A 24,128-nucleotide genomic window follows, 5' to 3' on the forward strand; every position below is an offset into this window, starting at 1 on the left:
GGGAAAAAGGTACTGGCTGTCCACCCTATCAATGCCCCTCAAGCTTATATACCTCTATTAAGTTGCCTCTCATCCTCCATTGCTCCAAAGAGAAAACCCCTAGTTTAATTGATACTTTTGAAGCTGGTGCATCTTACATACTTGTGTGGCTGCAGCAGGTACGAATTTCAGTCCATCTTCTGGAATGACAATGGACTTGTCTTTTCGCTGAGCAGAAAGATAGCAGACCTTGGCTCAGAGCTGCCTTCATGTGGTGGAATGGGGTCATTACATGCAAGGTGGCTGGAGCAAAATGAAACAGCTCTCCCTCCTCCCATAACCTTCCCTCTCCAAGGTAGGGAGGGTCAGACTGGAGACAGTGAGGCAGGAAATTTAAGACTGGCAAATCCAGAGGGCTAGACATCTATTGTTGATGCATCTTAAGTGTGATTGCAGCAACCATTTTGGTGCATCTTTACATTACTCTTCTGTATCCTCCCTGCCCAACGAGATGTGTGTCAGGCTGAGGCGGGGAGATCCAAAGCCTGCCCCACCAGTGAGTTGACCTTGTCAAGTGGGTGCTGAAAATGACAGAGAATGCCCCTGAATTCCACATCCCCACAACACACTGCACTTACATTCAATGACACCCAGTACCACCACAAGGGAATGCCCTGACTCCAACCTGTAAACACATCCTGTACACTGACAAACACCAGCAGTTAGATTCCATGTAGATTTATTTTGCCTCCCAAGAGTAGAAAAAAAAACAGTAACCAATGTGATCAAGGGAAGCGGGTAAGAGAATGGAGGATAGGGAGCAAGTCAGAGACCTTTGAATTTTTTTTTCTTCTTTTCATCTCCTTCATCCAAACCTTACAACAATACAAATCATTTCCACAGAAACAGGCCTTGCAGAATGAAACAGGAACATCTGAAGCAGCCTACACTTTACACCTGGAGGCTTCACCGATGTTACATCTGTACAACATAACCCAGTCTGAACAAAGTCCCGTCCGCGGATATCATGGTTAAAGATTTAGTGCAATTTAAGCCATGATCCCAAAACTTCACTGTCCACCCCGTAACTGCTTCTGGTCCTTTTCAGAACATTATTTACAAAAGAATTTCAAGGCTATTTACAAATGGACCGTAACACTGAACTAGACAAGACCCAGGTGCATCTTTATTGAGCAGGTACCTGAGGGAGAATTCCATCCCACTCCACTCTCTAGATTCATCATCACATCTTCCATCCCCCCACCCCCGCCACCCCCAGTCTCCTCTTGGGTGATCCTGGTCCCCATCGAGCCACTAGAGGAACCCTTGTACTCTTCTCCCAGGGATCATTGGTTGGCTGTTCATCCGCAGAGTGGAGGACTGATGTAGATTTATGGAGTTACCGGGAGCGCTCGGTGACGAGGAAACAGCCAATCTCAGAACAATTAACCCCCTGGAATGAATCACAACCTCTACACAATACCAATTTGCTCTGTGTTCGGGGTCAGTTCTTCAAACAACAGCTCTGCTCCAAACACAAGCTCCTCAAAACAGGAACTTTAAATAACAAAAATATCTACCCTCCTTTTTAAAAACCCTGTCAGTGCAGAATTCCTCATCTGATCTTCCCAAAAGTATCAGGAGTTCCCGTAACACTGCTGTGGAAAGTCCACGAGGATAAAGCTGGGTAGGTATAACCTTGATTGGGTGAACTTCCAGTTGTGCACTTGTGCTATGGAACTCACTACGAATTAAGCTGATACTCCAGAACAAAGCTTCAACTAAACAAAGTATCGCAAGTTAGAAGGCCCTGTGGAACAGTCCCAGTGGGTTAACATGCTTGAACTCACTGCTCAGTGACAGTTCAAACCCCTTGACAACTCTAGCAGGTGAAAGGGTGTGGCTGGAGCATTGGGTCAGACCTGCCCCCTCTGGGTTGCACTGGTTTCTCCCGGGCCAGTCCCCATTGTTAGCAACACCCCCAGAAAGGGCACAACTCACAAACAGGCAACATTTCCCCCCACCCTCCTCCCGTTACCCAGGAACAGAGCGAGTCAGTAGAGTGCCTTCAGCCAAGGGGCAGGGAGGAAGTCGTGGAGGGGTAGAGGAGCAACTTGGTGCGCAGGTTATTGACTGGTTGAAGGATTGATTAAGCACGCACCTGAAGGCCCCGACCACATGGTCACCATTTAACAATGGGCAACAGATCTCAAGCTTTAATTGCACTTTTCTTGCCAATATATTGACAGGCTAAGAACCAAAGTTTGGCTTGTGGACCAGTTTAGCTAAGCTCCAGTGTTGAATGTGGTGTAGGAAACCATGGCCTTGCTAAACTCAGGGTCTAGGGTGGGTCATATGACTGTGTGTGTTGGGTGGGCAGTGGGCCGTTACCGTGGCCCAGGAGAGGTTTCACGTTAGGCTCTGAACGAAATGTTCCAATGTCTCCCTCTCTCCCCCAACCCCACCAGTACAAAGCTCCCAAGCCCCTCCTCCTCAACCCCTCCCCAACACCCTATCATTTCGAAAATGTTCCACTGACAGAAGGCAGGGTCCACACATACAGTAACAAACAATCCATGGCATCGCTTAACACAGAAGTCCTGCTTCGTCAGTGAAACCACAGAACTGAGTTAAATAGGGCAGAGCGGAAGAGATCGCCAGCATGGACCAGTCTTCACGTCCTTGATTTAATGGGAACTCCATTACTGAGACAAGGTGTTATGGAACAGTGGATCTGACTGCAGCACCGAGTCCCTGGCCTGTGATTATATACACATTCAACTCATGGTGAATCCTGCACCATTGTGTCCTGTCAGAAAGGCATGTCTTCTGGGAGTGTTCTTCTGCTTCCAGAGTTGCTGATTGTCTGTACCACCAGGCCTGTGCCTGCCTACTCGCTGAATCGTTTCTTGGGTCCAGTCCGGGCCCGGTTTGACCTCCTGATGTCATGCTTGGAGTCTTTACACTTCTGGCAGATGAAGACCTCGGGAACGTTCGACTTCCTGATTTTGGCACAGGAGAGGTGGATCCACGTCCCACACTCATTGCACTCGATCATCGGTCTCCCTGCAAATGGCTTCATGCAGAAACACGTGATCAGATCCCAGGAATCATCTTCTGAAAGGAAAGAGACAGTGAATACCCTCGTGTCCAAGTTCAACCTCTCTCCCCCCCTCCCACTAACCCAGAACATCGCCAAGGACAAGAAGAGGTGAACTCCACTGATTGAACCACCCATGCCTCACAGATGGGACTGATGAAGGGCTCATGCCCTAGACATTAGTTCTGTATCTTTATCTTTGCTAATATATAGGACATTGTTTGACCTGCTTTGCTTCTTCAGCATTTTGTGTTTTTACTTCAACCACGGAGTCTGCAAACTTTCGTGTTTTACTTTTGGCCTTGAGGGAAGGTCATTTGTGATCCTTTCCCAGTCTGCCACCCCAATCCCACACCAACTCACTAACTACTCCCTGGTGGTTCACAGGTGGTTCAAAAGGAAGGTCAACAACAAGTTCTCAGGGAAACAAGTGCCAACAAAAGTGAAGATTACAGCAGGAACAGGCGGGACAGAAAAAAGCCTTTGGCTCACAGGCCAATCACTGGCCCAATATCCCACAGCATCTGATGCCAGCAGAGCAGTAAAGCTCACGTTCAAGGCCGCTGGACAACACGGAGGAAATGGGCAGAAAGAGAACAGGTGCTATCTTACAACTGGGACGCTGAGTGCAAGGGCCTGGGGATAACCCAGGACAGAGTGTTGACCACCGGCCTCCAGATGAACAGTAGGATAGATCGGAGTTCCTTCAGGAGCTTGGCTGTTCCTCAATGGACTAGGGGCAAGACAGCACCCGTCCTGATGGTCACTACTTGTATCAATGATGAAAACTTCTGGTTTCCAGCAACTCCATGAAAACCAATCCCATTAGAGGATGTGCTTCCACCCAGAGGGAACAAGGGGGAGAGGAGTTCCCCTTTTGGGTAGGGGGGGGGGGGGAGAGAGAAGAATGGAGGAACATCCCACTGGGGGGGAATGGAGGGGGGAACAGAGGGGAGGAGCGCCCCACTTTGGTGGGCAGGGGAGTCCAGATGGAGAGTGATCATGAGCTGATTTGAACACAGGGACAAGCAGTTTTAAGTGGTAGCTTTGCTCCAAGGATCCGTGTAGTCAGTGAACACCAGGGAGAACAGTGGATGAGTCAAAGGTCAGATATGGGGCAGGGGAATATCGAACAAGAATCTGTTAAAGGTGAAAGCTGCGACTCACCACTGGGATTATGTAGGGAACACAGAATGAGACAGATGTTGGACCAGTGACTTCCCCCAGGAAACACCAGCCACAATGAACTGGATGTGGAGGAGATGGCTATCAGTCTGACAAACAGGCTTCCCTGCACCTTAACCTGGCCTGGGGTGCAATCCTTACACTCTTGGCCATGCACACCCAGTTATCAATCACTGTGTCAGTGGGTTGCAGAATGCATGAGCTGTTCCCTCCTCCTTGTTGAATTAGCCAGGAGATCAAAGGAAACAAAGATGACAAACTGCAACCTTGAGGAAGGCCTCAGACTGGAAACATCAGTAATACATCTTTCCCTCCTATGGACGCTGCGAGACCGGCTGAGCTCCTCCAGCATTTCCATGTTTTTATTATGATGGACTGTCAAGCTCAGCTCCCAAAAGCAAAGGTCTGAGGGCAGTGTTGACCGGAGGCGGCAGGCAGGAACGTACTGACAGTGCTCTCACAGCTCAGACAGAATGGGAGGAATGGACAACAGGAACGAGGCAGTTCACCAGAAACTTGCCTTCAATCTTGAGGTTTTCTGTTGGAGCAGCATCAGGGGAGTCTGCAAGATAACGAGCACATGTTAGCCATCCCTCTCCCCTGAAAAGAGAATGGTGTTTAAAGGAGGCCATTCACCACCCCAAGCATTTTCATACAAATTGACCTCTCTTTAGAGAAAGGACCTTGTCTTCAAACTGCTTGAAATGAACCTGGTGTAACACCAGGCTCCGAATTTTTAGTTTGTTCTGTAGTCATTGCCCTGATTAACCTGAATAGCACAGACATTCGTCATTGCATCTGGAATCTTGCCCAATCTGGCCTTCAATCCTCAACACTTCTCTGTGTCACCTTCAGACTAGCATCAGGTCCACAATGTAAACAGGCAGAGTCTGGTCTGAAGATCGTGCTTTCCTGCTTCAGGCAGACACCAAACTCAGTTATCCCTCTACTTCCTCTGTCAATTTACATCCAATACACAGCAGTTTTCCCCTTTACCCAATCCTATTCTGAAAACGACCATTGAAATTTCTTCACCTGCTTTTCAGCTACAGATCACAGAACAATCCCATGAACAAATGCTCAACTTTCCACATCATTCCCCATTCTCCTGCCAGAATCCCTACTCCCTTGTCGACATGTCTGTCCATGGTCTCATGGACTGTCAGACTGAGACCACCCATATATTGGAGGAACAACAGCTCATCTTCCATCTGGGAACCCTCTGGCCAGATGGAGTTATCCACGACCTCCAATTCCCATTAACCCCTTCAATTAATCCCTATGTCTCCTTGTCTCAAGCTCTGTCCCTCCCTTTCCTTTTCTGTTTCCTTTCCCCCAGCTCTGCATTAACAGAGCCAAACCTCCTCTCCACCAATCAATTCTCTCTGTCCTCCCATCCTTATCCAATTAACACCTCTTGCCTGGTGGTCTGGGCTCCTCCCCCTGGCCTTTCTTTTCATCTCCCCAGCCTTTTAATTCAGACACCTGATTTTTAACTCATTACTTGAAGAAGGGGTCAGGCCCGAAACGCAAGTAATATCTTTCCCTCCTACGATTGCTGCGAGACTGGCCGAGTTCCTCCAGCATCTCTGTTTTTACTACAATCACAGTGTCTGCAGACTTTGGTGTTTCACAGAATAAAAATTTCTAATCCAACATTACAATGTGTAATCTCATCCCTGAGTGACTCTTTTGCCCAGAAACCCAGTTTCAAGTTTACGAAGGGTATTGAGATCCTTCCTCCCTGTTGCTCAGAATACCTCAAACACATCATCCTTGAAGTTGCATCAATAATTCACGGTACTACTTCAGATGTCTAAACTCAATAGACTAATGTGCCCTCGTATGACTGGTGATGCCAGGTCCCACTGTTGTACACCGCAGCCCATCAGTGCTCGGTATTCAGCAGATATTTTGGTTTGGACAAGGTCCTCACCTGAATTGACTGTAGTCCCATCCACCACTCCAGCCTCCAGATCTCTGTATTTTTCCTTCTCCTCCATTTCCTTCTGATCCTCCACCTCCTTCTCGGCTTCCAGTTCGCTCGGTTTCTCCTCATCTCCATGGACCTCGTTCACTTGCACGCTCCCCGAGCTTCTCCCAGGGTCTGCCACCTCCTCCAGCATTGGGATAGGCTTGAAGATTTCCTCAGACTCCTGCGCGATCTTCAGCGTCTCCTCCTCAGACTCCGTTTCGCACTGGGCTGCCTTCTCGACAGCCTGGAGGATCTCCGCTGGGCTGGGGAGATCAGCCGGAGGTTGGGACACTTCCATCACCTTCCTGACATTTTCCAGGGTGATCCTCTTCCCGCCTTCGGGAGCCTTCCTCCTCCTGGCTCCATCCAGGCTCACCTTCTTCAAGGAGACCTTCTTCTTCTTCACCTTCTCAGACTTCAGTTTCTCAGAGCCGTCGAAGAGAGAACTTGCAAAACTTGGCCGCTCCAGCAACAAGCCATCCGACCTGCCTCGCTTCACCCCCTCTTTAGCTCCAGCACTCTTTAACCTTTTGCCACAGTGCAGAATGTGGGAGTCAGAGGATCTTGAGGACTCCCAGCTATCACTGTCCAGCGTGCTGCCTGTGCTGTTTCGAGGACTCAGGCTGGCATGAGCCCAAGGGTCGTGCTGGGAATGGAGAAAGAAAGGAAGTCAAGATTCAGAAGGGAAAGAAAGCTAAACAGAAAACTTTTCAATTCAATGCATTTCCAGCTCTCTACCAGTGTGATCAGAGCACCTAATTACAGGAGGTCAAAAGACATTAATCAATCTTTGTATCGAGATACACCAGGATGTTGCCTGGACTGGGGCACTTCTCTAATGGGAGAGGTTGGAAAGGATGAACTTGTTTACCCTGGCCAAGGGGTGACTGGATATTGTCCAAGAGGCTACAGATATGGCAAATGTCCAGAATCTCTTTCCCCCATGTAAGAAGTCTCAAAAAGAAGAGTGCAGAGGGTTAAGGTAAGAGGAAGGAAGGAATTCGAACAAGGATCTGAGGGAAAGATTCTTTTAAAAAAGACACGGTTGGTATCTGGGACAGACTGTCAAGGAGATGGTGGAGCCAGATAAAAAGGTTTTTCTAAAGATATTTCCCGGGATCTTGTAACAGGAAGGATGTAGCTGCTTTAGAGAGGGTCTAAAGGAGATTTGCCAGGATGTTACCCAGATCGGGAAACATGTTTGATGAAGCAAGGTTGAGCAAACTAGTTAAACAGGAAGGGGTAAAACACAGGGTTCTATTGACACCAGTGGTTAAGTGAAAAAACACAAACGCTGGAGAAACTCAGCAGGTCAAACAGTGCCTTTATGTAGCAAATGTGAAGATACATCACCAACGTTTTGGGCTTGAGCCCTTCATCAAGGTGTGGGGGAACACAGATGTCCGAACAAAAAGGGGAGAAGGGTGGTGAAGGTGGGAGATGATAAGTGGAGGGGGGGGGGGGGGGGGGGCAGGTGGAAAACTGCAGGAAGGGGGAGGAGTCTAGGCTTGGTGGAGAGAGAAAGGAAGCAAGAACTGGAATTAATTAAGTGAGTGGGGGGGAGGGAAAGGGAAGCTGATTAGTGAAATTCAGTGAACTCAATGTTCATGCCCTGGGGTTGGAGGGTACCCAGACAAAAAATGAGGTGTTGTTCCTCCAATCTGTGGGTGGTCAGAGTGGGGTCGTGTGAAAGGCCAAGGAGACGTACGAGCCGGAGAGTGTGACTCAGAATTGAAATGGTTGGCTACGAGGAGGTCGCTTTTGTTGTGGACGGAGAGGAGGTGCTGGGCGAAGCAATCTCCTAAACTGCAACTGGTCTCTCCGATGTAGAGAAGACCACAGAGGGTGCACCGGATGCAGTAAATGAGTTCTTTGGAGGTACAGGTGAAGGGTAACTTCACCTGAATAGTCTGTTTGGGACCTCAGACTGTGGTGAGGGAGGAGGTGCGGGTGCAGGTATTACAACTCCTATGACCACAGTGGAAGGTGCCGGGGGGGGCAATGGGTGGGGAGGGAAGAGTGCACAAGGGAGTCACGGAAGGAGTGGTCCCTATGGAAGGCTGAGAGGGGAGGAGAAGGAAAAATGTGTCTGGTGGTAGAGTCCTGTAGTAAGTGCCGGAAATTCTGTCGGATGATGTGTTGGATGTAGAGGCTGCGGGGTGGTAGGTGAGGACGAGGAGGATTCTGTGTTTATTGTTTCTGGGGGCTGGGGGGTGGCTAGGGCAGATGAGCGGTGAATGGAGGAGATGCGGGTGAGGACCGAGTTAATAGTGGTGGAGGGGAAGCCACGTTTGTGGAAGAAGGCAGACATTTCAGAGGCGCATCTTGGGAGCAGATCCGGCGGAGATGTTGAAATTGAGAGAAGGGGATGGAGTCCTTGCAGGGGACGGGGTGTGAGGACATGTAGTCAAAGTAGCTGTGGGAGTTAGAAGGTTTGTAATGAATGTCAGTGGAGAGTCCGTCTCCTGAGATGTAGACAGAGAGATCCAGTAAAGGGAGAGTGGTATCAGAGATGGACTAGGAAAGTCTGCAGACATTGTGATTGCTCCTCTTGCACCCACCTCCTCCTTCACCATTATTTGGGGCTCCAAACAGTCCACCCAAGTGAATCCGCAGGGGTTATCTACTGCATCCGATGCTTCCCGCTCTGGTCTCCTCATCATTGGAGCTTGGTTGAGTACCTGTGCACTGTCTGCTGCCACATCAGGGACCTCCCAGTGGCCAACTGTTTCAATTCCACACTGACATACCTGTCCGTGCCCTCAGGCACTGCCACAAATTAGAGGAACTACACCTAATTTTCCGCCTGGGCACTCTCCAACCAGATGGTATTAACATTGACGATCACTCTCTCTCTCTTTCCCCATCTCTTTTCCACCAGCTCCCCTGCCTCATCCCTCTCCATTCAGAGAGCTCTCCCCCATCACCTCAGCTTCTCTCTCTTCTGCCCTCCCATCCATATCCACACAGGTGGTGGGAATCTGGCTCATGGGAACCAGGATTCGAGAGGGTGCTGAGAGCCAGAAGGGCTCCAGGTGCTAAAGATTTCCTGATCGTGTCAGAGGTTTGGATCTAGAGCTCGGGTTGCCGATGGATCGAACAGGAATCTGAATCCACACTCTGAAGGGACTCTTGTTTGCTTACTGAAAGGGGTGCCGGGCATTACTAATGACAACTGTTAGTCAGAAGGCAATTTCATGTAATATTACATTTTCTGTTTTATTACACGACGATAAAAGAACCTTAAATCTTCAATCAGCACCATCCCCATTCAAACGTTTAAGTATTTATTTCGCTCCTGGTCTATGTGGAAACACCCCCTAATTGGAGAAAGGTGATGCCCTGCAGTATACCTCTGGAACACAACACCTGCCCTCTGTGACTTACAGTGACATTGTATCCTGAACTACAGACTACACTGAAGTAAGTTCATTGCCCTTTCACTGTATCTTGGTAGGAGGCTAAACAACAAGTTCAACTTTTGGAAGCAGCTCAACAATTCACTGCGTAAAACGATTCTTCATCAGCCTCTGCTTCTCCTTGGATGCTTCCTTCAATCTGTATCTATTGGCTCTGATCGTCCTGCTACTGAGACACTTCCCCTATTGAAGCTCCTCAGTTCTGAACCATCTGAAACCCTAAACTCCTCTGCTCTAGTGAGAGCCATCCTCCTTCTCTAGTCTCCAACTGTGAGATCTTTCATTCCCAGGACACTCGGCTAAATCTCCTCTGCATCCTCAATGTTTTAAGAACCTTCCAAACATGGAGCCTAATCCTTCAGCTGGGGTCTAACCAGTGATATATAAAAGTTTAGCATGTTGGGTTTCCCTTGGATAGACTGTCCCATCGAACCCCCTGTTGCTATTCACCTTATTGAGGAACCACCAGTGTGCTATTTGAGACCATGCAGAAACAGACTGGCTACAAACAGGAGAACCGAGAGTTAAGCCGAGCTGAAACAGAGGGAACAATCTTACCTCCTTGGGATAGGGGATGTATCCAGCGTAAGCCAACACAAATGTACAGAACTGGTTGAAGTCCTCCACGGTTCTTTGCCTCTTCTTTGGTGGCTAAAAATAAGAGTGATGTTTCAGAGGCGAGACAAACCCATTTGGTCAACTGACCCAACTGTAAAGGTCGATCTCAATGATCGCAGAGTCCTGCTTATGCCCCCATCTCTATGTTAGTGTGCCCACATGTTCAACAAGCTCCTGTCACCCTCCATTTTCTAACTTCCCCATTTTCTCCAGCCCTGTCTGTTAAGTTCCTAAGACATAAGAGCAGAAATGGGCCATTCAGCCCATCAAGTCTGACCCACCATTTAATCATGAGCCGATCCATTTCCCCACTTAGCCCCAATGCCCAGCCTTCCCTTAACCTTTGATGCCCTGGTTAATCAAGAACCATCAATCTTTGCCTTAAACACCCCCAATGACCCGGCCTCCACAAGCACCTATGGCAACAAATTCCACAGATTCACCCCCCTCTGGCTGAAGAAGTTCCTCCACATCTCTGTTCTAATTGGTGCCCTTCAATCCTGAAGTTGTGTCCTCTTGTCCTAGATTCTCCCACCAAGGGAAACAACCTTTTTACATCTACTCCACCCACGTCTTTTAACATTCAAAATGTTTCAACGAGATCCCCCCATATTCTCATAAATTCCAGGACAAGAGCTCTCAAAAACTCCTCATATGATAATCCTTTCATTCCCAGTATCATCCAAATGAACCTCCTCTGAAACCTCTCCAATGTCAGCTCATCACTTCTTAAATAAAGAGCCCAAAACTGCTCACAACTCTCCAAGGTTTCACCAGTGTATAAAGCTTCAACATCACATCTGACCGTGCACAGGGATCCTGGTTTAGATGCCATCTATGCACAGAAAGTAAAGATTATCGAGGGGAATACATGGGGTGAGAGAAGAGAGAATCCAAAGCCAGATGCTCAACATGGAGATGGTCGCTGTGAATCTTCGGAATGCTCTATCAAGAAAACCATAGCTGGGTGTGTTCAAGATGGCGATCAACAGATCAGTGGGTGTGAGGGCTGCAGTAATAGAATAGGGAGAGGAGTGATGGACCATCACATCCACTGACGATTGAAGACCCCAGGACACTCACAGCCAACTTCTGCTATCCTCAGCCACCCTGCATTTCAACAACCAGCTACAAGGGGAATGGGGAGGGACCAAAGACCAATGACATTTGTAGAACAGGTCTGGGGAGTCCATTCAGCCACTCAAAACCATAATAGAGGCCCTGCACAATTCAGCTTTACCTTTAATAGCACAGTAACAGGCCCTTCTAGCCTACGAGCTCGTGCCACCCAAATACACCCATGGAACCAATTAACCTACTGACCGCCTTACATCTTTGAAATGTGGAAGGAAACCCATGCAGACATGGGGAAGAACGTACTGAATATCAGCCTTACAGACAGTAGCAGCTAACTGCTACACTAACCATGCCATCCCAAATATCTTTAACCTCTCACTGCCAGGGCTAAGGAACGCAGCCCTGGCACCTCCTTGTCACCGTTTTTGGTGAGGTCCTGCACGTGAAAAATTAGCTTAGTACCCCTGCTCGCTTCAACGGATTGCAGTGTCCACTGGGGCTGTACAAACATTAGAGTGGATGAGCCCTCTCACTGCACCAAGAATAACATGACACAGAACTTGAAATCCCACAACTGAACTGTACTTCAACTTAATTTTCCCCCTGCTCAAGGTAAGAAGAGGGATATAGTAACAGAAAGCAATGTTGGATGGGCAGGTTTCCTCAGACACTGCACACTTTATTCAGTTAACTTCCCCAATTCCAGGAAGTGGCACCTTGTTTTGGGCAATCACACCTAAGGTCAACATACCGATGTGGCAAATCTGCCCAAAGCCATCTCCAAATGCCAATGCCATGAGATCCCACATCAACCCACAATACATCAGATGTGGACTGACTAGACCTTATGGAGTCTTATTCAGGGAAACATCAGCCATGATGAGGGGACTCCATCTAAAATGCCCACCACCACCTCTTCCCTTCCACAGACTGAGTTCCTCCAATCCCAGATTCCAGCATCTGCAGTCTCATGCTTCTCCAATCCTATGATAACAATTTGCTGACATGAAGCAGAACTGAGATCACATAACATCCACAAGCAGGAACTCATCCAAGATCAATGCACGTGGGATAAAACTGAGGGTAGAGTAGGGTGGTAGATATCATAGCCATCTGGTCCCATTGAAAGCGGTGCCAAGGAGTCAAATAGCCTTGTGATCCCATGTCACAACCTTGCCTGTACCCCCCAAACATCATCTCTGGATGTTTGCTTAACATTTAGCTAAGTCAGTTATACAACACAAGAACAGGTCCTTCAGCCCATCTACATATTAATCCCATATACTGTCTGCCTCCATCACCACCCGCTACACCCATGTGACAAGATTATCCCTCAAAAATTATGCCTTCTGGTTTTGAGATCGCTACCCCTCGAATCACACCACCATCTTTCAGCCCTCTTTGATCCTCCTAAAAACTCAAGCCTCCATTCCAAACATTGTGGTCAGTGAACCATGCACAATACTCCCAGGGTTGAGGACAACTGCAGTGGATTGTTACAGGCCTCTAAGAAACCCATGGAGTCTCAGTGACAAAACGTTGAGATGGTCTTCCTGGAAGATGATGGAGACTGGCCAGTATAGTTCCTTTGTTTCAGAAGACAAAGCACTCAATCTGATGTGAGCTGAAGGGAAATTATGGAAGAACATTTTTCGGGGCATGGGATGATAAGCAGGTTTGCAGACAAGGCAAACATCGGTGGAGTTGTGGACAGCAGGGAAGGTTATCAAAGAAAACAAGAAATGTCTATCGTTGGAAATTTGGGGGAAGAATCAGGAGAAGGAGCTCAACCTGGATAAGTTTGAGGTTTTTCCTTTTTTGAAGGTCATATACATAGGTGCTCTGTGATTAGCAATGGATTACTTAAGGTGGTATGTGAATGGGAGAGCGGGGGAAGGTTGAGAACTACTGCAGTAGATGGGAGGATCTATAGGAGTATTCAGGTACAGAGAGAACTTGGCAATCAAGTACATAGTTCCCTAAAAGTAGACAGATTGATGAAGATGATGGATAGCATGTCTGCGATCAAGGCATCAGGTAATCACATTGCAGCTGTGTTAGGGCCACATTTGGAATATTGTGTTCAGCTCTGGTTGCCTCACAGACAAAATGTGGATGCTTAGGAGAGGGAGAAGAATGTGGCCTGGATTGGAGGGAATCAGGATGAAGGATAGGATGGACAAATATAGGCTGTTTTCTTTGGAAAATCAGAGGTGAGGAACTGAAACAAGTTTATAAAGTTATGAGAGGTATCACAAGGTGGAAATGATAAACTTTAAGTGCATAGGTTTAGAAGAGGTGAGGTAGGTTTAAAGAAGATCTGGTTTGTTGACACAAAATGTGGTATGTACTTGGTACAGGAGAACAGGTAGAAGCAGACACAACAGCTCAAGTGTTGCAGATATGGCTCAACAAATTGCCCCTGTCCAATGTGGAATTATTGATTTGAGGACTTTAGAAACAAACCCATCATCCAGTCACTGCAACAAATCACTAGCCATCAATATACAATTAAACCCTCCATTCTGAGAATGGTCAGAGCATCTGCTGGAAGTTAATTATTGGTGTTATACAGGCATTGTACAATCTTAATTAACCATGAGAGAATTGAAATGTCAGGCATTCAGACAAATAGAAATACTGGGCCAAGTACAGAAGACTTTGGTGGGATGTTGGATAAACAGACAAGATGCCAGTTCGCTATTCCACTCAACCTGATGTTCACAACCTTTCTCTTTACATTCAGTAAGGATCCCTCATTAATCACAGGGCATCTCTGGCATCGATGCTCTGTGGTTCATCAGAGATTAGTTAAGGTAGTATGAGAGTGAAAAAAAGGTTGAGAACCACCATTCAAAACCCACCAATGAATCTACTGCAATATTATCCTGAAGCCATTGGGTAGGGAACGCACAAGGTGCAGAGGAAAATAAAGATCTTTGATCACATTTCTACAGCCTGAAAGGAGAAAACTGACGAGCAGTGGTGTAGGCAGATGGAGGGCACATGTCCTTGTGGGATGACAGCACAGTTTTGGTCACCACATGAATTCGAAGTGCAGTAACTCTTGGTTAGGAATTTACTGGCATGATGGCAGAGCGGGAGACCTCAGTTCTGAGAAGAGGATCACGAGTAAAACAGAAAACTACAAACAGGAGAATAAGACACCCAGTCATGGCTGCCGTGGGCACATGGGACTGAAGCCATTGTTTTACAGATGTCTGAACGTCCGATGCCAATCACACTGCTCCTTCCATAATATCTCAGGCCAAAACAATCCTCAGTTTAATTTGTTCTTCACAAAGTAGGAACACGCCCTTAATTTATCCACCTGAATTAACACAGATCCAATTCCATCACTGTACCTCAGCATAATAGTGACAGACCCGTCCCCACCAGTACTGTACCCCAGCATTATACAGTGACAGACCCATCCCCACCAGTACTGTACCCCGGCATTATACAGTGACAGACGTGTCCCCACCAGTACTGTACCCCAGTGTTACACAGTGACAGACCCATTTCCACCAGTAATGTACCCCAGTGTTACACAGTGACAGACCCGTTTCCACCAGTAATGTACCCCAGTGTTACACAGTGACAGACCCGTTTCCACCAATAATGTACCCCAGTGTTACACAGTGACAGACCCGTCCCCACCAGCAGTGTACCCCGGTATTACACAGTACCGGACATGTCCCCACCAGTACTGTACCCCAGTGTTACACAGTGACAAGACACATCCCCACCAATAGAGTGACAGACCCGTCCCCACCAGTTCTCTACCTCAGTGTTATACAGCGATAGACCCGTCCCCACCAGCATTTGGACATTGAGAAGATGTTTCTTCAATAGCTGAGTCTTTAGGAATAAATTACTAATTTTATTTAATCTTCCATATATGTAGTTTGATCATCTGTGGATTTCAAGTTTGCACTGGGTTCAACTCTGAGACTCATCACTGGTTTTTATGGATTTGGGGAATGCTTGAGGTGAATTAAGTATCTTCCCAGTTTCTGGTGAACGAGGGAATGCCACGATGCTGGAAGGACTGAGTGGACTTAGAACAGGTCTGTGACACATTGATTAATATGATCTTATCACTGTGGAATCTGGCTGGCAATGTCTGCATTTTTTAAACAGATGATGATGAAACCCAGATAGGCCAAGATTATGAATGAACCAAGCTTTTCAATTCTGTTCTGAACTAGCCACTGTGTGGAAAAGCACAAACTGCAAATGCTGGAACCCTGAGTGACAAAGGGTCATGGATAAAGAAGGGTCCCAACCCGAAACCTTGACGGACCCTCCCTCTCCGTGGATGCTGTCTGACAAATGTGCATCCACCCCACACTGTCCCCAACAATATTGGAAACAATGACAACTTGTTCCTAGGTGGTACTTTCTACAGTAGGACGCCCCAAAGTATTTCCCGACCCCACTGTGGCCCCCAGGAGACATGGTGACAGTTGGAAGCCATATGGGCTCAGCAGCAGATGAAGCCAAGGGTGCAGACCCGGGCTGGGCCAGCGAGCGATCGCAACCCAACACATTGCAGCCAAACGCTGGAACCACCGACCAATGCGGGGCATGGAAAATGCAGAACGTCCGTCCCAAATCACTGGCAGTGCCCGCCTCACCCACCGCCTCAGGGGGACCCTCCGCACCCAGCAGCCGCTGGACCACCCCCGCAAGACCATGGCGAGCCTGTCCCAATTGCAACACGGTCGTTGCTGTACCTACAGCCCTGCAACCGGCGGGGGGGGGGGCGAATTCTTCGCAACAAGCGAGGCGGCGGCGGGGAGGGAGGCTGAGGAAACCGGGAGTCCCAGGCACAGGGAGGCGGGGAAACAAAAGAGGGAGACGGCAGCGAGCAATGGCGAAGCGAGCCCGCTCTCGCTATCCGCCGACAGGGGAGGGGAGGGGAAAGCGACGTCCGCGGGCGCCGACGGCTTGGAGCCAGCGCCCGCTCCCCAGCGACCCGCTGCAGACTGGCAGCAGCGACGCAGCTCCCCGGGCGCCGGGCCGGCCACATGAACCCGTCTCCCCCGGCGGTGCACCCTCTGCATTGGCCGCCTTCCGGGAGTTTCCGCACCCCCGATTTACTGAGAGATCAGCCCCAAAACACCGTTCCAACTTCGGACTTTAGCCCGAGCTGTGAGAGCGAACGCTCAAGGGGAGGATTTGCAGCATCAGGGCCGGAATGACAGAGTGGCCGCCCAGCCCGGGACAGACAAGCACACGGACCCTGCCGTAGGTCGGGGGAAGGTTCCATCCCAGGCCTGGGGCAGGGCAATCCGGAGACACAATGGGATCATGCGGGCGAGCGATGCCGGAATGCAGGGCAGAGGGGTCCTGCTTCCTCCGGGGAGGTGGGTACGGGACACCCAACGGGCCCTCCCCCCTCCACCCCGCTCAGGGCAAGGGCGGGCTGACCAAGCCTCGCCGCCGGACTTCGGCCACTCTTTTGTCTGAATTCCCACTCACTTTTTTTTTCTTGACACCCACCAGCAAGATGGCGACGCCAGAGCTTGTACTCGCCCCCCCCCCCTCACCCACCCCACCCAGTCCTTCAGCAGCCCGCTCCCGCAACAGGACAAGACGAGGGGCTCTGCTGAAGAGCAGGGCGTAGGACCACGGACCAGCCCCCACCCGACCTGTCACCCATTTGCCCACCTGCACTCACCCCCCCCCCCTTCTCCAGGAAACATCCCTAGTCTGGAGAACCCGTGCGGCCACCCCACCGGGCTGCTTCTCTCGAACTCAAGGGCTACCGCAAGACAGCAGTATCACAGCAAGGGAGAGGTGAACGATCCTGCAGTTCCAGCAACTCACCTCCGACATCACCGCTGCTCCCGAGGCTGGCTCTGTAAGAGAGGAATTGGAGCAGATGAATTCAATCGAAGGGCACACACCGTCTCCCCCCATGCGAGTTGCGGAAGGACAGCGTCGAAGAGTAGTAAAAACAACACAACGTTGGAGAAAGTCGGGTCAAACAGTGACCGAGATAAAGAGACACGAGCAACGTTTTGGGGAGACCTTTTTCCATCCCTTGAAGCCCGAAACGTTGGTTCGGTGTCTTTGATCTATCAAGTGCCCGAGTTTCTGCAGCATTTTGTTTGGACTTCAGCCACGGTGTCTGCAGACTTGGTCCGAGAGGTGCAGACTGGGCTTTACCACCTCGAAGTAGAAACACAATACTGGGGAAACTCAGCAAGTCCAACAGCCTCTTTGTCGGAGCAAAGATACTTTAACCCACAATCCAGAACTTGAGAGCCTCAAAAGTCCTGCTGGAGTCTCAAAGTCAGCCTGGCCCCGCTCACCACGCGTTCCTGCCATGAAACGGTGCCAGCAGCGGGGCGGGGGGGGAGAGAGGGGAGGGGGGAAGAGAGGAGGGGGGGGGGGGGAGAGAGAGGGGGGCGGCCGGGACGCGCCCAGTCCCGCACTCGCTCCATTCCCCTGCGACCAAGAGTCAGCGCCGCCGCTCACCTGCACTGACGCGGCGGCCGATCGGAGATGTCATGCCTGCGCGGCCGGGCCGAGAGTGACGGTGACCAAGGGCGGGCGAGGGGTGGGGGGTGGGGAGAGGGTGGGAGGGGGGGTGGGGGTGGGGAGGGGGAACAGCCCTGCACGCTCCGGACCAGCAGCAACACCCGGATCCGAGCCTCCGCCAAACTCACCAGCCAGTTCCGCCCCTCAACGACGTCACCCGCCCCATGACGTCATCCGGCCCCGCCACCGCCCACGAAGGAGGGTGGTCAATGACCAATAGAGGGGGAAACAGCCCTAGAAATAGCTCCAAACCACAACATTTCACTAAAAAGTAATTGTCAACAATTAATATTTAGGTTTGGAGGGAAAGAGAATGTTAGAACTGATTTAAAATGAAATACATTTTCTGAGTCTTCGAGGCTCCCCCTGTCGGTGGTGGATGGGTCAGTGGGAGTTGGTACAATCCATGCTGACGTACGCAGCCTCGTTTCCAGCTGCCACCTATAAGTAGTCGGTGCCACAGCGCACCCCTCAGTCCGAACCGGGCCCTCGGCAGCTGAGCGACGTCGCTGGCTGTGTTCCATTGGATCTCTGCGGAGTCGGAAGAGCGGGGGCTTCTGCGACGAGTCGGGAGGAGGCGCGAGCCCGGCCTCGGTCTGACGGAGTGAGGGACGTGCGATGGCGGGAAATGGGCGCGGGCGGCCCCGGCAGAAGCGGCGGCGTAGTTCTGGCCTCCGCACCGTGATTGGGCAGTGGGATCCTCCTGTGCCCCGGGCCCGCGCCGAAGGGCGTTGATGGCTCTGTTGCCACCTTCCGGGAAGGCCGTTCTGCCCTTCCACCCTGTGCTCGCTCCTCGCAAAGCGCCGAGCGGGCCGTTCTGCCCTTCCACCCTGTGCTCGCTCCTCGCAAAGCTCCAAGTAGGCCGTTCTGCCCTTCCACCCTGTGCTCGCTCCTCGCAAAGCGCCGAGCGGGCCGTTCTGCCCTTCCACCCCGTGCTCGCTCCTCGCAAAGCGCCGAGCGGGCCGTTCTGCCCTTCCGCCCTGTGCTTGCTCTTTGCAACGCCACCCAAATGTCCATTGGCCAGCGCTATCCAGATGTTCCAAGAATATGTGAAGTTGAAAGGACAGTCCCCGGTTTTAATCAAGAACAAAATAACCATTGTAGGAACTCAGCGTTTCGAGAAGCATATGAGGATGGACAGCATTTCTGCTCGAGACCGGATTTAAATGGTTCTCCTATTGACCTTTTTCAGTCTTTTAATTGAATTCATCAGCATGCTTTTAGTTGCTTCTGGTGTGAGCTGTATTATTTAGCAGCTGTAGCCACTTCCTTGTTCCCCTGCAAAGCTGCTTCTGGAACTCATTGTGTTTTTGCTGCTCCCAGGTGATCCTTGCTGGAAATGACCTTCTCTCCCAATGGAACACTTGAATTTTTGTACTATATGCTGCTTTTATCCATTTTTTTAAGCTATAGGGTGTAGCCATAACAAAATGGGACCTGAAGTCTGCTATCCAGCCTGCTCTGCCATACTTCCATGAGATAGATGGTGGCTGATCTGGCCTCTACTCTGCTCCACTTCCCCTTCCATTAACTTGCAAGAAGTTAACTTGTACAAAACTCGTGCTGTCGATTCATTCAAGACCTAGCACACAGGGTTTCTTTTAGTGAGATAAATAAGAGCAGGTGTCGGCCAGTCTCCGTCCTGCTCTGCCATTTGTTTATCCAAAGACGTGCATTCCCTCGGTCCAGAAATCCTTGGATATAGAATTCCAAAGTGTGTGCTTTACCAGATGCAAGTACTATCCCTTAAGAATCCCCTCCAATAGGTTCCCTGCTACTGATACAAGTCACTGGCATGTAATTTGCTGGGTTACCCCTTGTGCTCTTTTTAAATGGAGCAACAATAACTTTTCTGGGTTTTTTGTCACCTCTGGTTAGAGAGGATACAAAGATCCTGTGATCTTAATGAACTACCTGCCTTAGCCTCATCTTGAAATGCTTGTTGGAAACCGAGAATGGCATGTTCAACCCATTACAAATGTCTCCTCTGACCCACTCCCCCTTTGTTCTTGTGGATTGGTTCTGTGTCCCTAGGGAGCAGAATTTGTGTGACCAGTGTATCAGTAAGGGTTGCAACGACCCATTAATACAATTGGAGTTAGTTTTTCTGTGGACTTGTTTGAAGGATAAATTGCCAGGCCACACAGACTGGACTGTCTGTTTTAATCACTAGATTTTATTTTGCCTGCTCCCGTTTCCTTTGGCAGTGGCTTTACAAATGGTAACATGATGACTTTCCAACGCAAAATGAAGTACTGGTGGTTTACATTTATCATGATGGGTCACAGTTTCTAGCTTGCCTTTTAAATGAACACAGATTTATAATACTAGGAGGGTGCACAAATGGCTATGGATCTGTTTGAGTCATGAGAACAGAATGGTGTGGATTGAAATGCTATTTGCCATTTACAAAGGTTTCTTATGAGCTGTGGTGAAACACTATTAAATATCAAAGGACTTCAATGTATTTAAGTCCTAAACACGACGTAATTTGGGGTATAGAATCACAACACAGTACACCACTTGAATGATTGTCTGCTGATCATTTAAAAATGATTTCCCAGCTCAATTACAGGTTCCACCTCCACTGTTCTACAGTTCACTGGTTTTCAAACTGAAGATCTAAGTACTTTTTAAATGTGAGTAGGGTTTCTGCTTCCCTTGTACATTCATGTTGCAAGTTCTTGGCCCTGCCACTCTGAGTAATTTTACTTTTTTAAAAATTTAGACATGCACCACAGTAGCCAGCCATTTCGGCCCCTGGGCCTGTGACGCCTAATAAACCTTCGACCCCGGTACGTTTTGAACTGTGGGGGCAGAGACGCGTGTAGAATGTACAAACTCCTACAGTCAGCGTAGGATTTGAACCTCGGTCTCCAGTGCTGGCACTGTTTTTAAAGACTTTGTTAATTTCCCTACTCTATGCCCCCCTCCCCACCCCACCCCATGTTATTCTGCACTTTAATCCAGTTTTAGCCATACCAGCATTGAGGACTCTGAGGTGGACATCAGCAGTATGATGTAATGCTCCACCATCTAAAGAACATTGTCCCTCACTCACTTGTGCACGGTGGCTATGGATGTCAAGCATCAGAGTAGCACTTTCTTGTGACCTCAGTTTTGCTTTTCTGAAATTCGTCGAGTTACTGTACGGTTGAACAGTGGTTTAAGGCGTAGAACATTCCTTCAGCCCCTGATGTTCTGTTGACCTAGGAATACGACTCTGCAACAACCTAATTTTTCAGCCTTGTGTACAATAGCTGAAGTGTGGTCTCACTGAAGCCTTGTTTTCACACATGCAATAAAAGTCAATGTGCTTCTTGGCTGTTGCTTTCAGTGATTTGTACAAGGCACTCATCAACATTTCAGAATCTTCGACCGTTTAAAATAAATCCTGCCTGTTTTTCTGATTGTCAACTTTGTTCTCCGCTCACCTGAAATTCCAAATGTTAGTCCATTTTCTTTCATTGCTCTTCATTTTTGTTGTCTTCACCTGTGACACCTTCACCTCTTCCCCCTCTCTGCCTTCCATAGGGATGGCCCCTTGTGCACTCATTCCTTCCCCACTGATGCCCACCCCCCGGCACCTTCCCTTCTGACTGCAAGAAGTTTCAACGCCACCCGCCTCGCCACCATTTGGGGCTCCAAACAGTCCTTCCAAATGAAGCAACGTTTAACTTGTGAATCTGCAGGAGATATCAACTGCATCCAGTGTTCCCGTTGTGGTCTCAATAATCGGAGAGACTGGGAAATCACTTTGCTGAGTACCTTCACTTCCTGCATCAATGACAGAGATCTCCCAATGGCCAACCACTTCAATTCTGCACCCCACCCCAATGTCTGTCCATGACCTTGTGCACTGCCAAACCAGGGCCACCATGGAGGAGAAACACCGACCTTATCCATCAGTCTCCACCCCTTCCCTCTCCATTCACACAGCCATTCCCCATCTGAAGACTTTCATGTTCATTATTTTTGTTATGTACGTTACTGGAGAGCATTCAATTACTTGGATGGACAAGACCTGATTTGGGATAGTTTGCATAGTTTTGTCTCACAAATCTGATTGAGGTTTTTTTTCTGACCAAGAAGGTTGAGAAAGCCAGAGCTGCAGACGTACCTATGGATTTCAGCAAGCCATTTGATACGTAAGGTTAGATTGCATGGGATTCAAGGAGAGAGAGCTGAATGGATAGAAAACTAGCTTTGTGGTAGAAAGCACAGGGTGATGATTTGCAGAGATTTCTGAGACAATGAGAGATAAAAGACTGAAAGGGATATTAACAGGAAGCTGTTTCAAAGGAAAAGCAATGGTGTTTATCTCCACGGTCCTGGAGCGGGGGGGAACAGCTCAACCATCCCTTTACTCCTCTCTCTTCCCTCCCACCCCCCAAACACTACTGAAGGAAACCACCATACCAACACCAAATCTAGTCACTCAGGTACTGCCACTCCTGGCAGCAAGCTCCACAGACCATTCCATTGCCCTGCCAGGCCCACAATTCCTCAGTTAACCATCTCGTCTACCTTGTACTTTGAAGGAACATGTGCCTTGATCCGTTTTTTCATTAAGATTGTGCAGGAGGCAATAAAGAGCTGAGCACAGCACCCAATTGCAGAGAGGAAGCAGTACTTTCCAGAGATGGGAAGGGTTTTTATTTTGGGTGAGGACAATGTCAATTGTACATGATAAATAAAATTCCACTGAAGTGCATTTTTGAAAATAGTTTGAGTTGTCAAATGATTTATTCATGTTATTGAGATTTGTGCAATGTAGCTTGCCAGATTGAGCAGTCCACAGCCAAACCCACAGGGCTCCTGGACCCTCAGTCCTACTCTCTGGAAGCTGACTCGATGTGGCCTCAGCTGCAGGTTCCAAAGACGCTACTGGAACAACCAACCTGCACCGAGCAATGGGGAAATAGCAGCAAACGAAGATGGACTTGTCCCTCCTCCCTCGCCCATAAACAAGGGCAGGAGCTGCCATTAACACTTATTCACACCATGTCGCTGCGGAGGGTCTTTTCCCGAATTATCATAGATATCGACAAACTTCACTGGTGAGAAGCATGATGAGAACTGGGGACAATTAGTAATTGGGTTAACAATTGATTATTGTATTGAACTCCCACCGATGCAGAAGTTGTTCACTGATAGTTTCAGCTTTGCACTGAATAGATGGGGATGATATTTGCTTTAATTTACTGATGAATTCACACACAGTCCAGGGCTCAAACATTGGGGGAATGTGGGTAAGGTCCAATTACAAAAAGGAATAAATGGGAAGGGGCTAAAGTGGTCCATCATCACACTCTCACCCACTCAAAGCAGCAAGTCTTCGGCGTCTGGATTGCAGAGGGGTCACATCGGAGACCAGGGACTCATAGAAATCCCTCCCTTCGGAACTGTTCCTGGAGAATGTCCTTGTACTCGTCGAAGCCTCCGTCCACTCGCTTCACTGTGCCGCAGCCACACACCCACAGCTCCTTGCACACCATACGGATCAGTCGCTCGTCGTGAGACACCAGTATCACTCCGCCCTGCAAGAGCACAGTGTTGATACAGCTACAACTATGAACGTGGTTTTCCAAAGAACCTACACACTACCTGGTGAAGGAGACGATTTCACAACTTCAGCATTGAACATTACAGCACAGAAACAGGCCCTTGTAATCCGCGCCAAACTATTATTCTCCCTTAGTCTTCGTGACCTGAACCCTGGCCATACCCCTCCCATCCATGTACCTGTCCAAATTCTTTAAAAATCAACCCTGCATTCACTTCTGTTGGCAGCTCGTTCCACACTTCCATTACTCTGTGTGGTTCACCCTCAAGTTTGCCCTAAACCTTTCCCCTTTCACTCTTAACCCATGTCCTCTGGTTTGTATCTCACCCACTCTTGGTGGAAAAAGCCAACCTACATTTACTCTGTCTACCCCCTCATAATTTTAAATACCTCCATCAAATCTCCCCTCATTCTTCTATCTTATCGTCATCTTTCCTGTAGTTCAGTGACCAAACTGCACACAATCCTCCAAATTTGGCCTCACCAATGTCTTATACAACTTTAACACTCTCCCAACTCCTGGACTCAATGCTTTGATTTATGAAGGCCAATTCGCCATTATTAGCAAGATGCTTTGAGAAGTACCTGCAGAGTGGGAGTCAAAACCAATTTGTGCATGGTCAATGGGGCTTCGTCAGCAATGCATCCGGCCCAGGA

The 24,128-nt window shown here is 48.9% G+C and overlaps 2 protein-coding genes across 6 annotated transcripts in view; both read right to left on the reverse strand.

The window, feature by feature from the left end:
* Positions 1-701: 701 nt before the first annotated feature.
* Positions 702-18,271, reverse strand: LOC138742766 (PHD finger protein 13-like). Of its 5 annotated transcripts, none has more exons than XM_069897636.1 (6): positions 18,247-18,271; positions 17,189-17,220; positions 10,217-10,309; positions 6,201-6,885; positions 4,785-4,826; positions 702-3,096 (listed from the first exon to the last, which is right to left on the reverse strand). In XM_069897636.1, exons 2-6 carry the CDS (start codon positions 17,195-17,197, stop codon positions 2,870-2,872), a joined length of 1,056 nt encoding a protein of 351 aa, XP_069753737.1. In that variant the 5' UTR covers positions 17,198-17,220; positions 18,247-18,271; the 3' UTR covers positions 702-2,869. The 5 variants fall into 5 exon arrangements, with proteins under 5 accessions (XP_069753737.1, XP_069753736.1, XP_069753734.1 ...); XM_069897635.1 differs by lacking the exon at positions 18,247-18,271 and adding an exon at positions 18,034-18,079; XM_069897633.1 differs by lacking the exon at positions 18,247-18,271 and adding an exon at positions 17,843-18,017 and having other exon boundaries at positions 702-3,093.
* Positions 18,272-22,632: 4,361 nt separating this feature from the next.
* The window catches only part of abcf3 (ATP-binding cassette, sub-family F (GCN20), member 3), a 72,197-nt gene continuing 70,701 nt past the window's right edge, over positions 22,633-24,128 (reverse strand). Inside the window, exon 21 of the mRNA XM_069897631.1 lies at positions 22,633-23,445. Coding sequence (XP_069753732.1) covers positions 23,287-23,445 — 159 coding nt within the window. The 3' untranslated portion in view covers positions 22,633-23,286. The remainder of the gene's footprint in view (positions 23,446-24,128) is intronic.

Source organism: Narcine bancroftii, chromosome 9 (genome assembly GCF_036971445.1).
Source record: "Narcine bancroftii isolate sNarBan1 chromosome 9, sNarBan1.hap1, whole genome shotgun sequence".
Classification (NCBI taxonomy): domain Eukaryota; kingdom Metazoa; phylum Chordata; class Chondrichthyes; order Torpediniformes; family Narcinidae; genus Narcine; species Narcine bancroftii.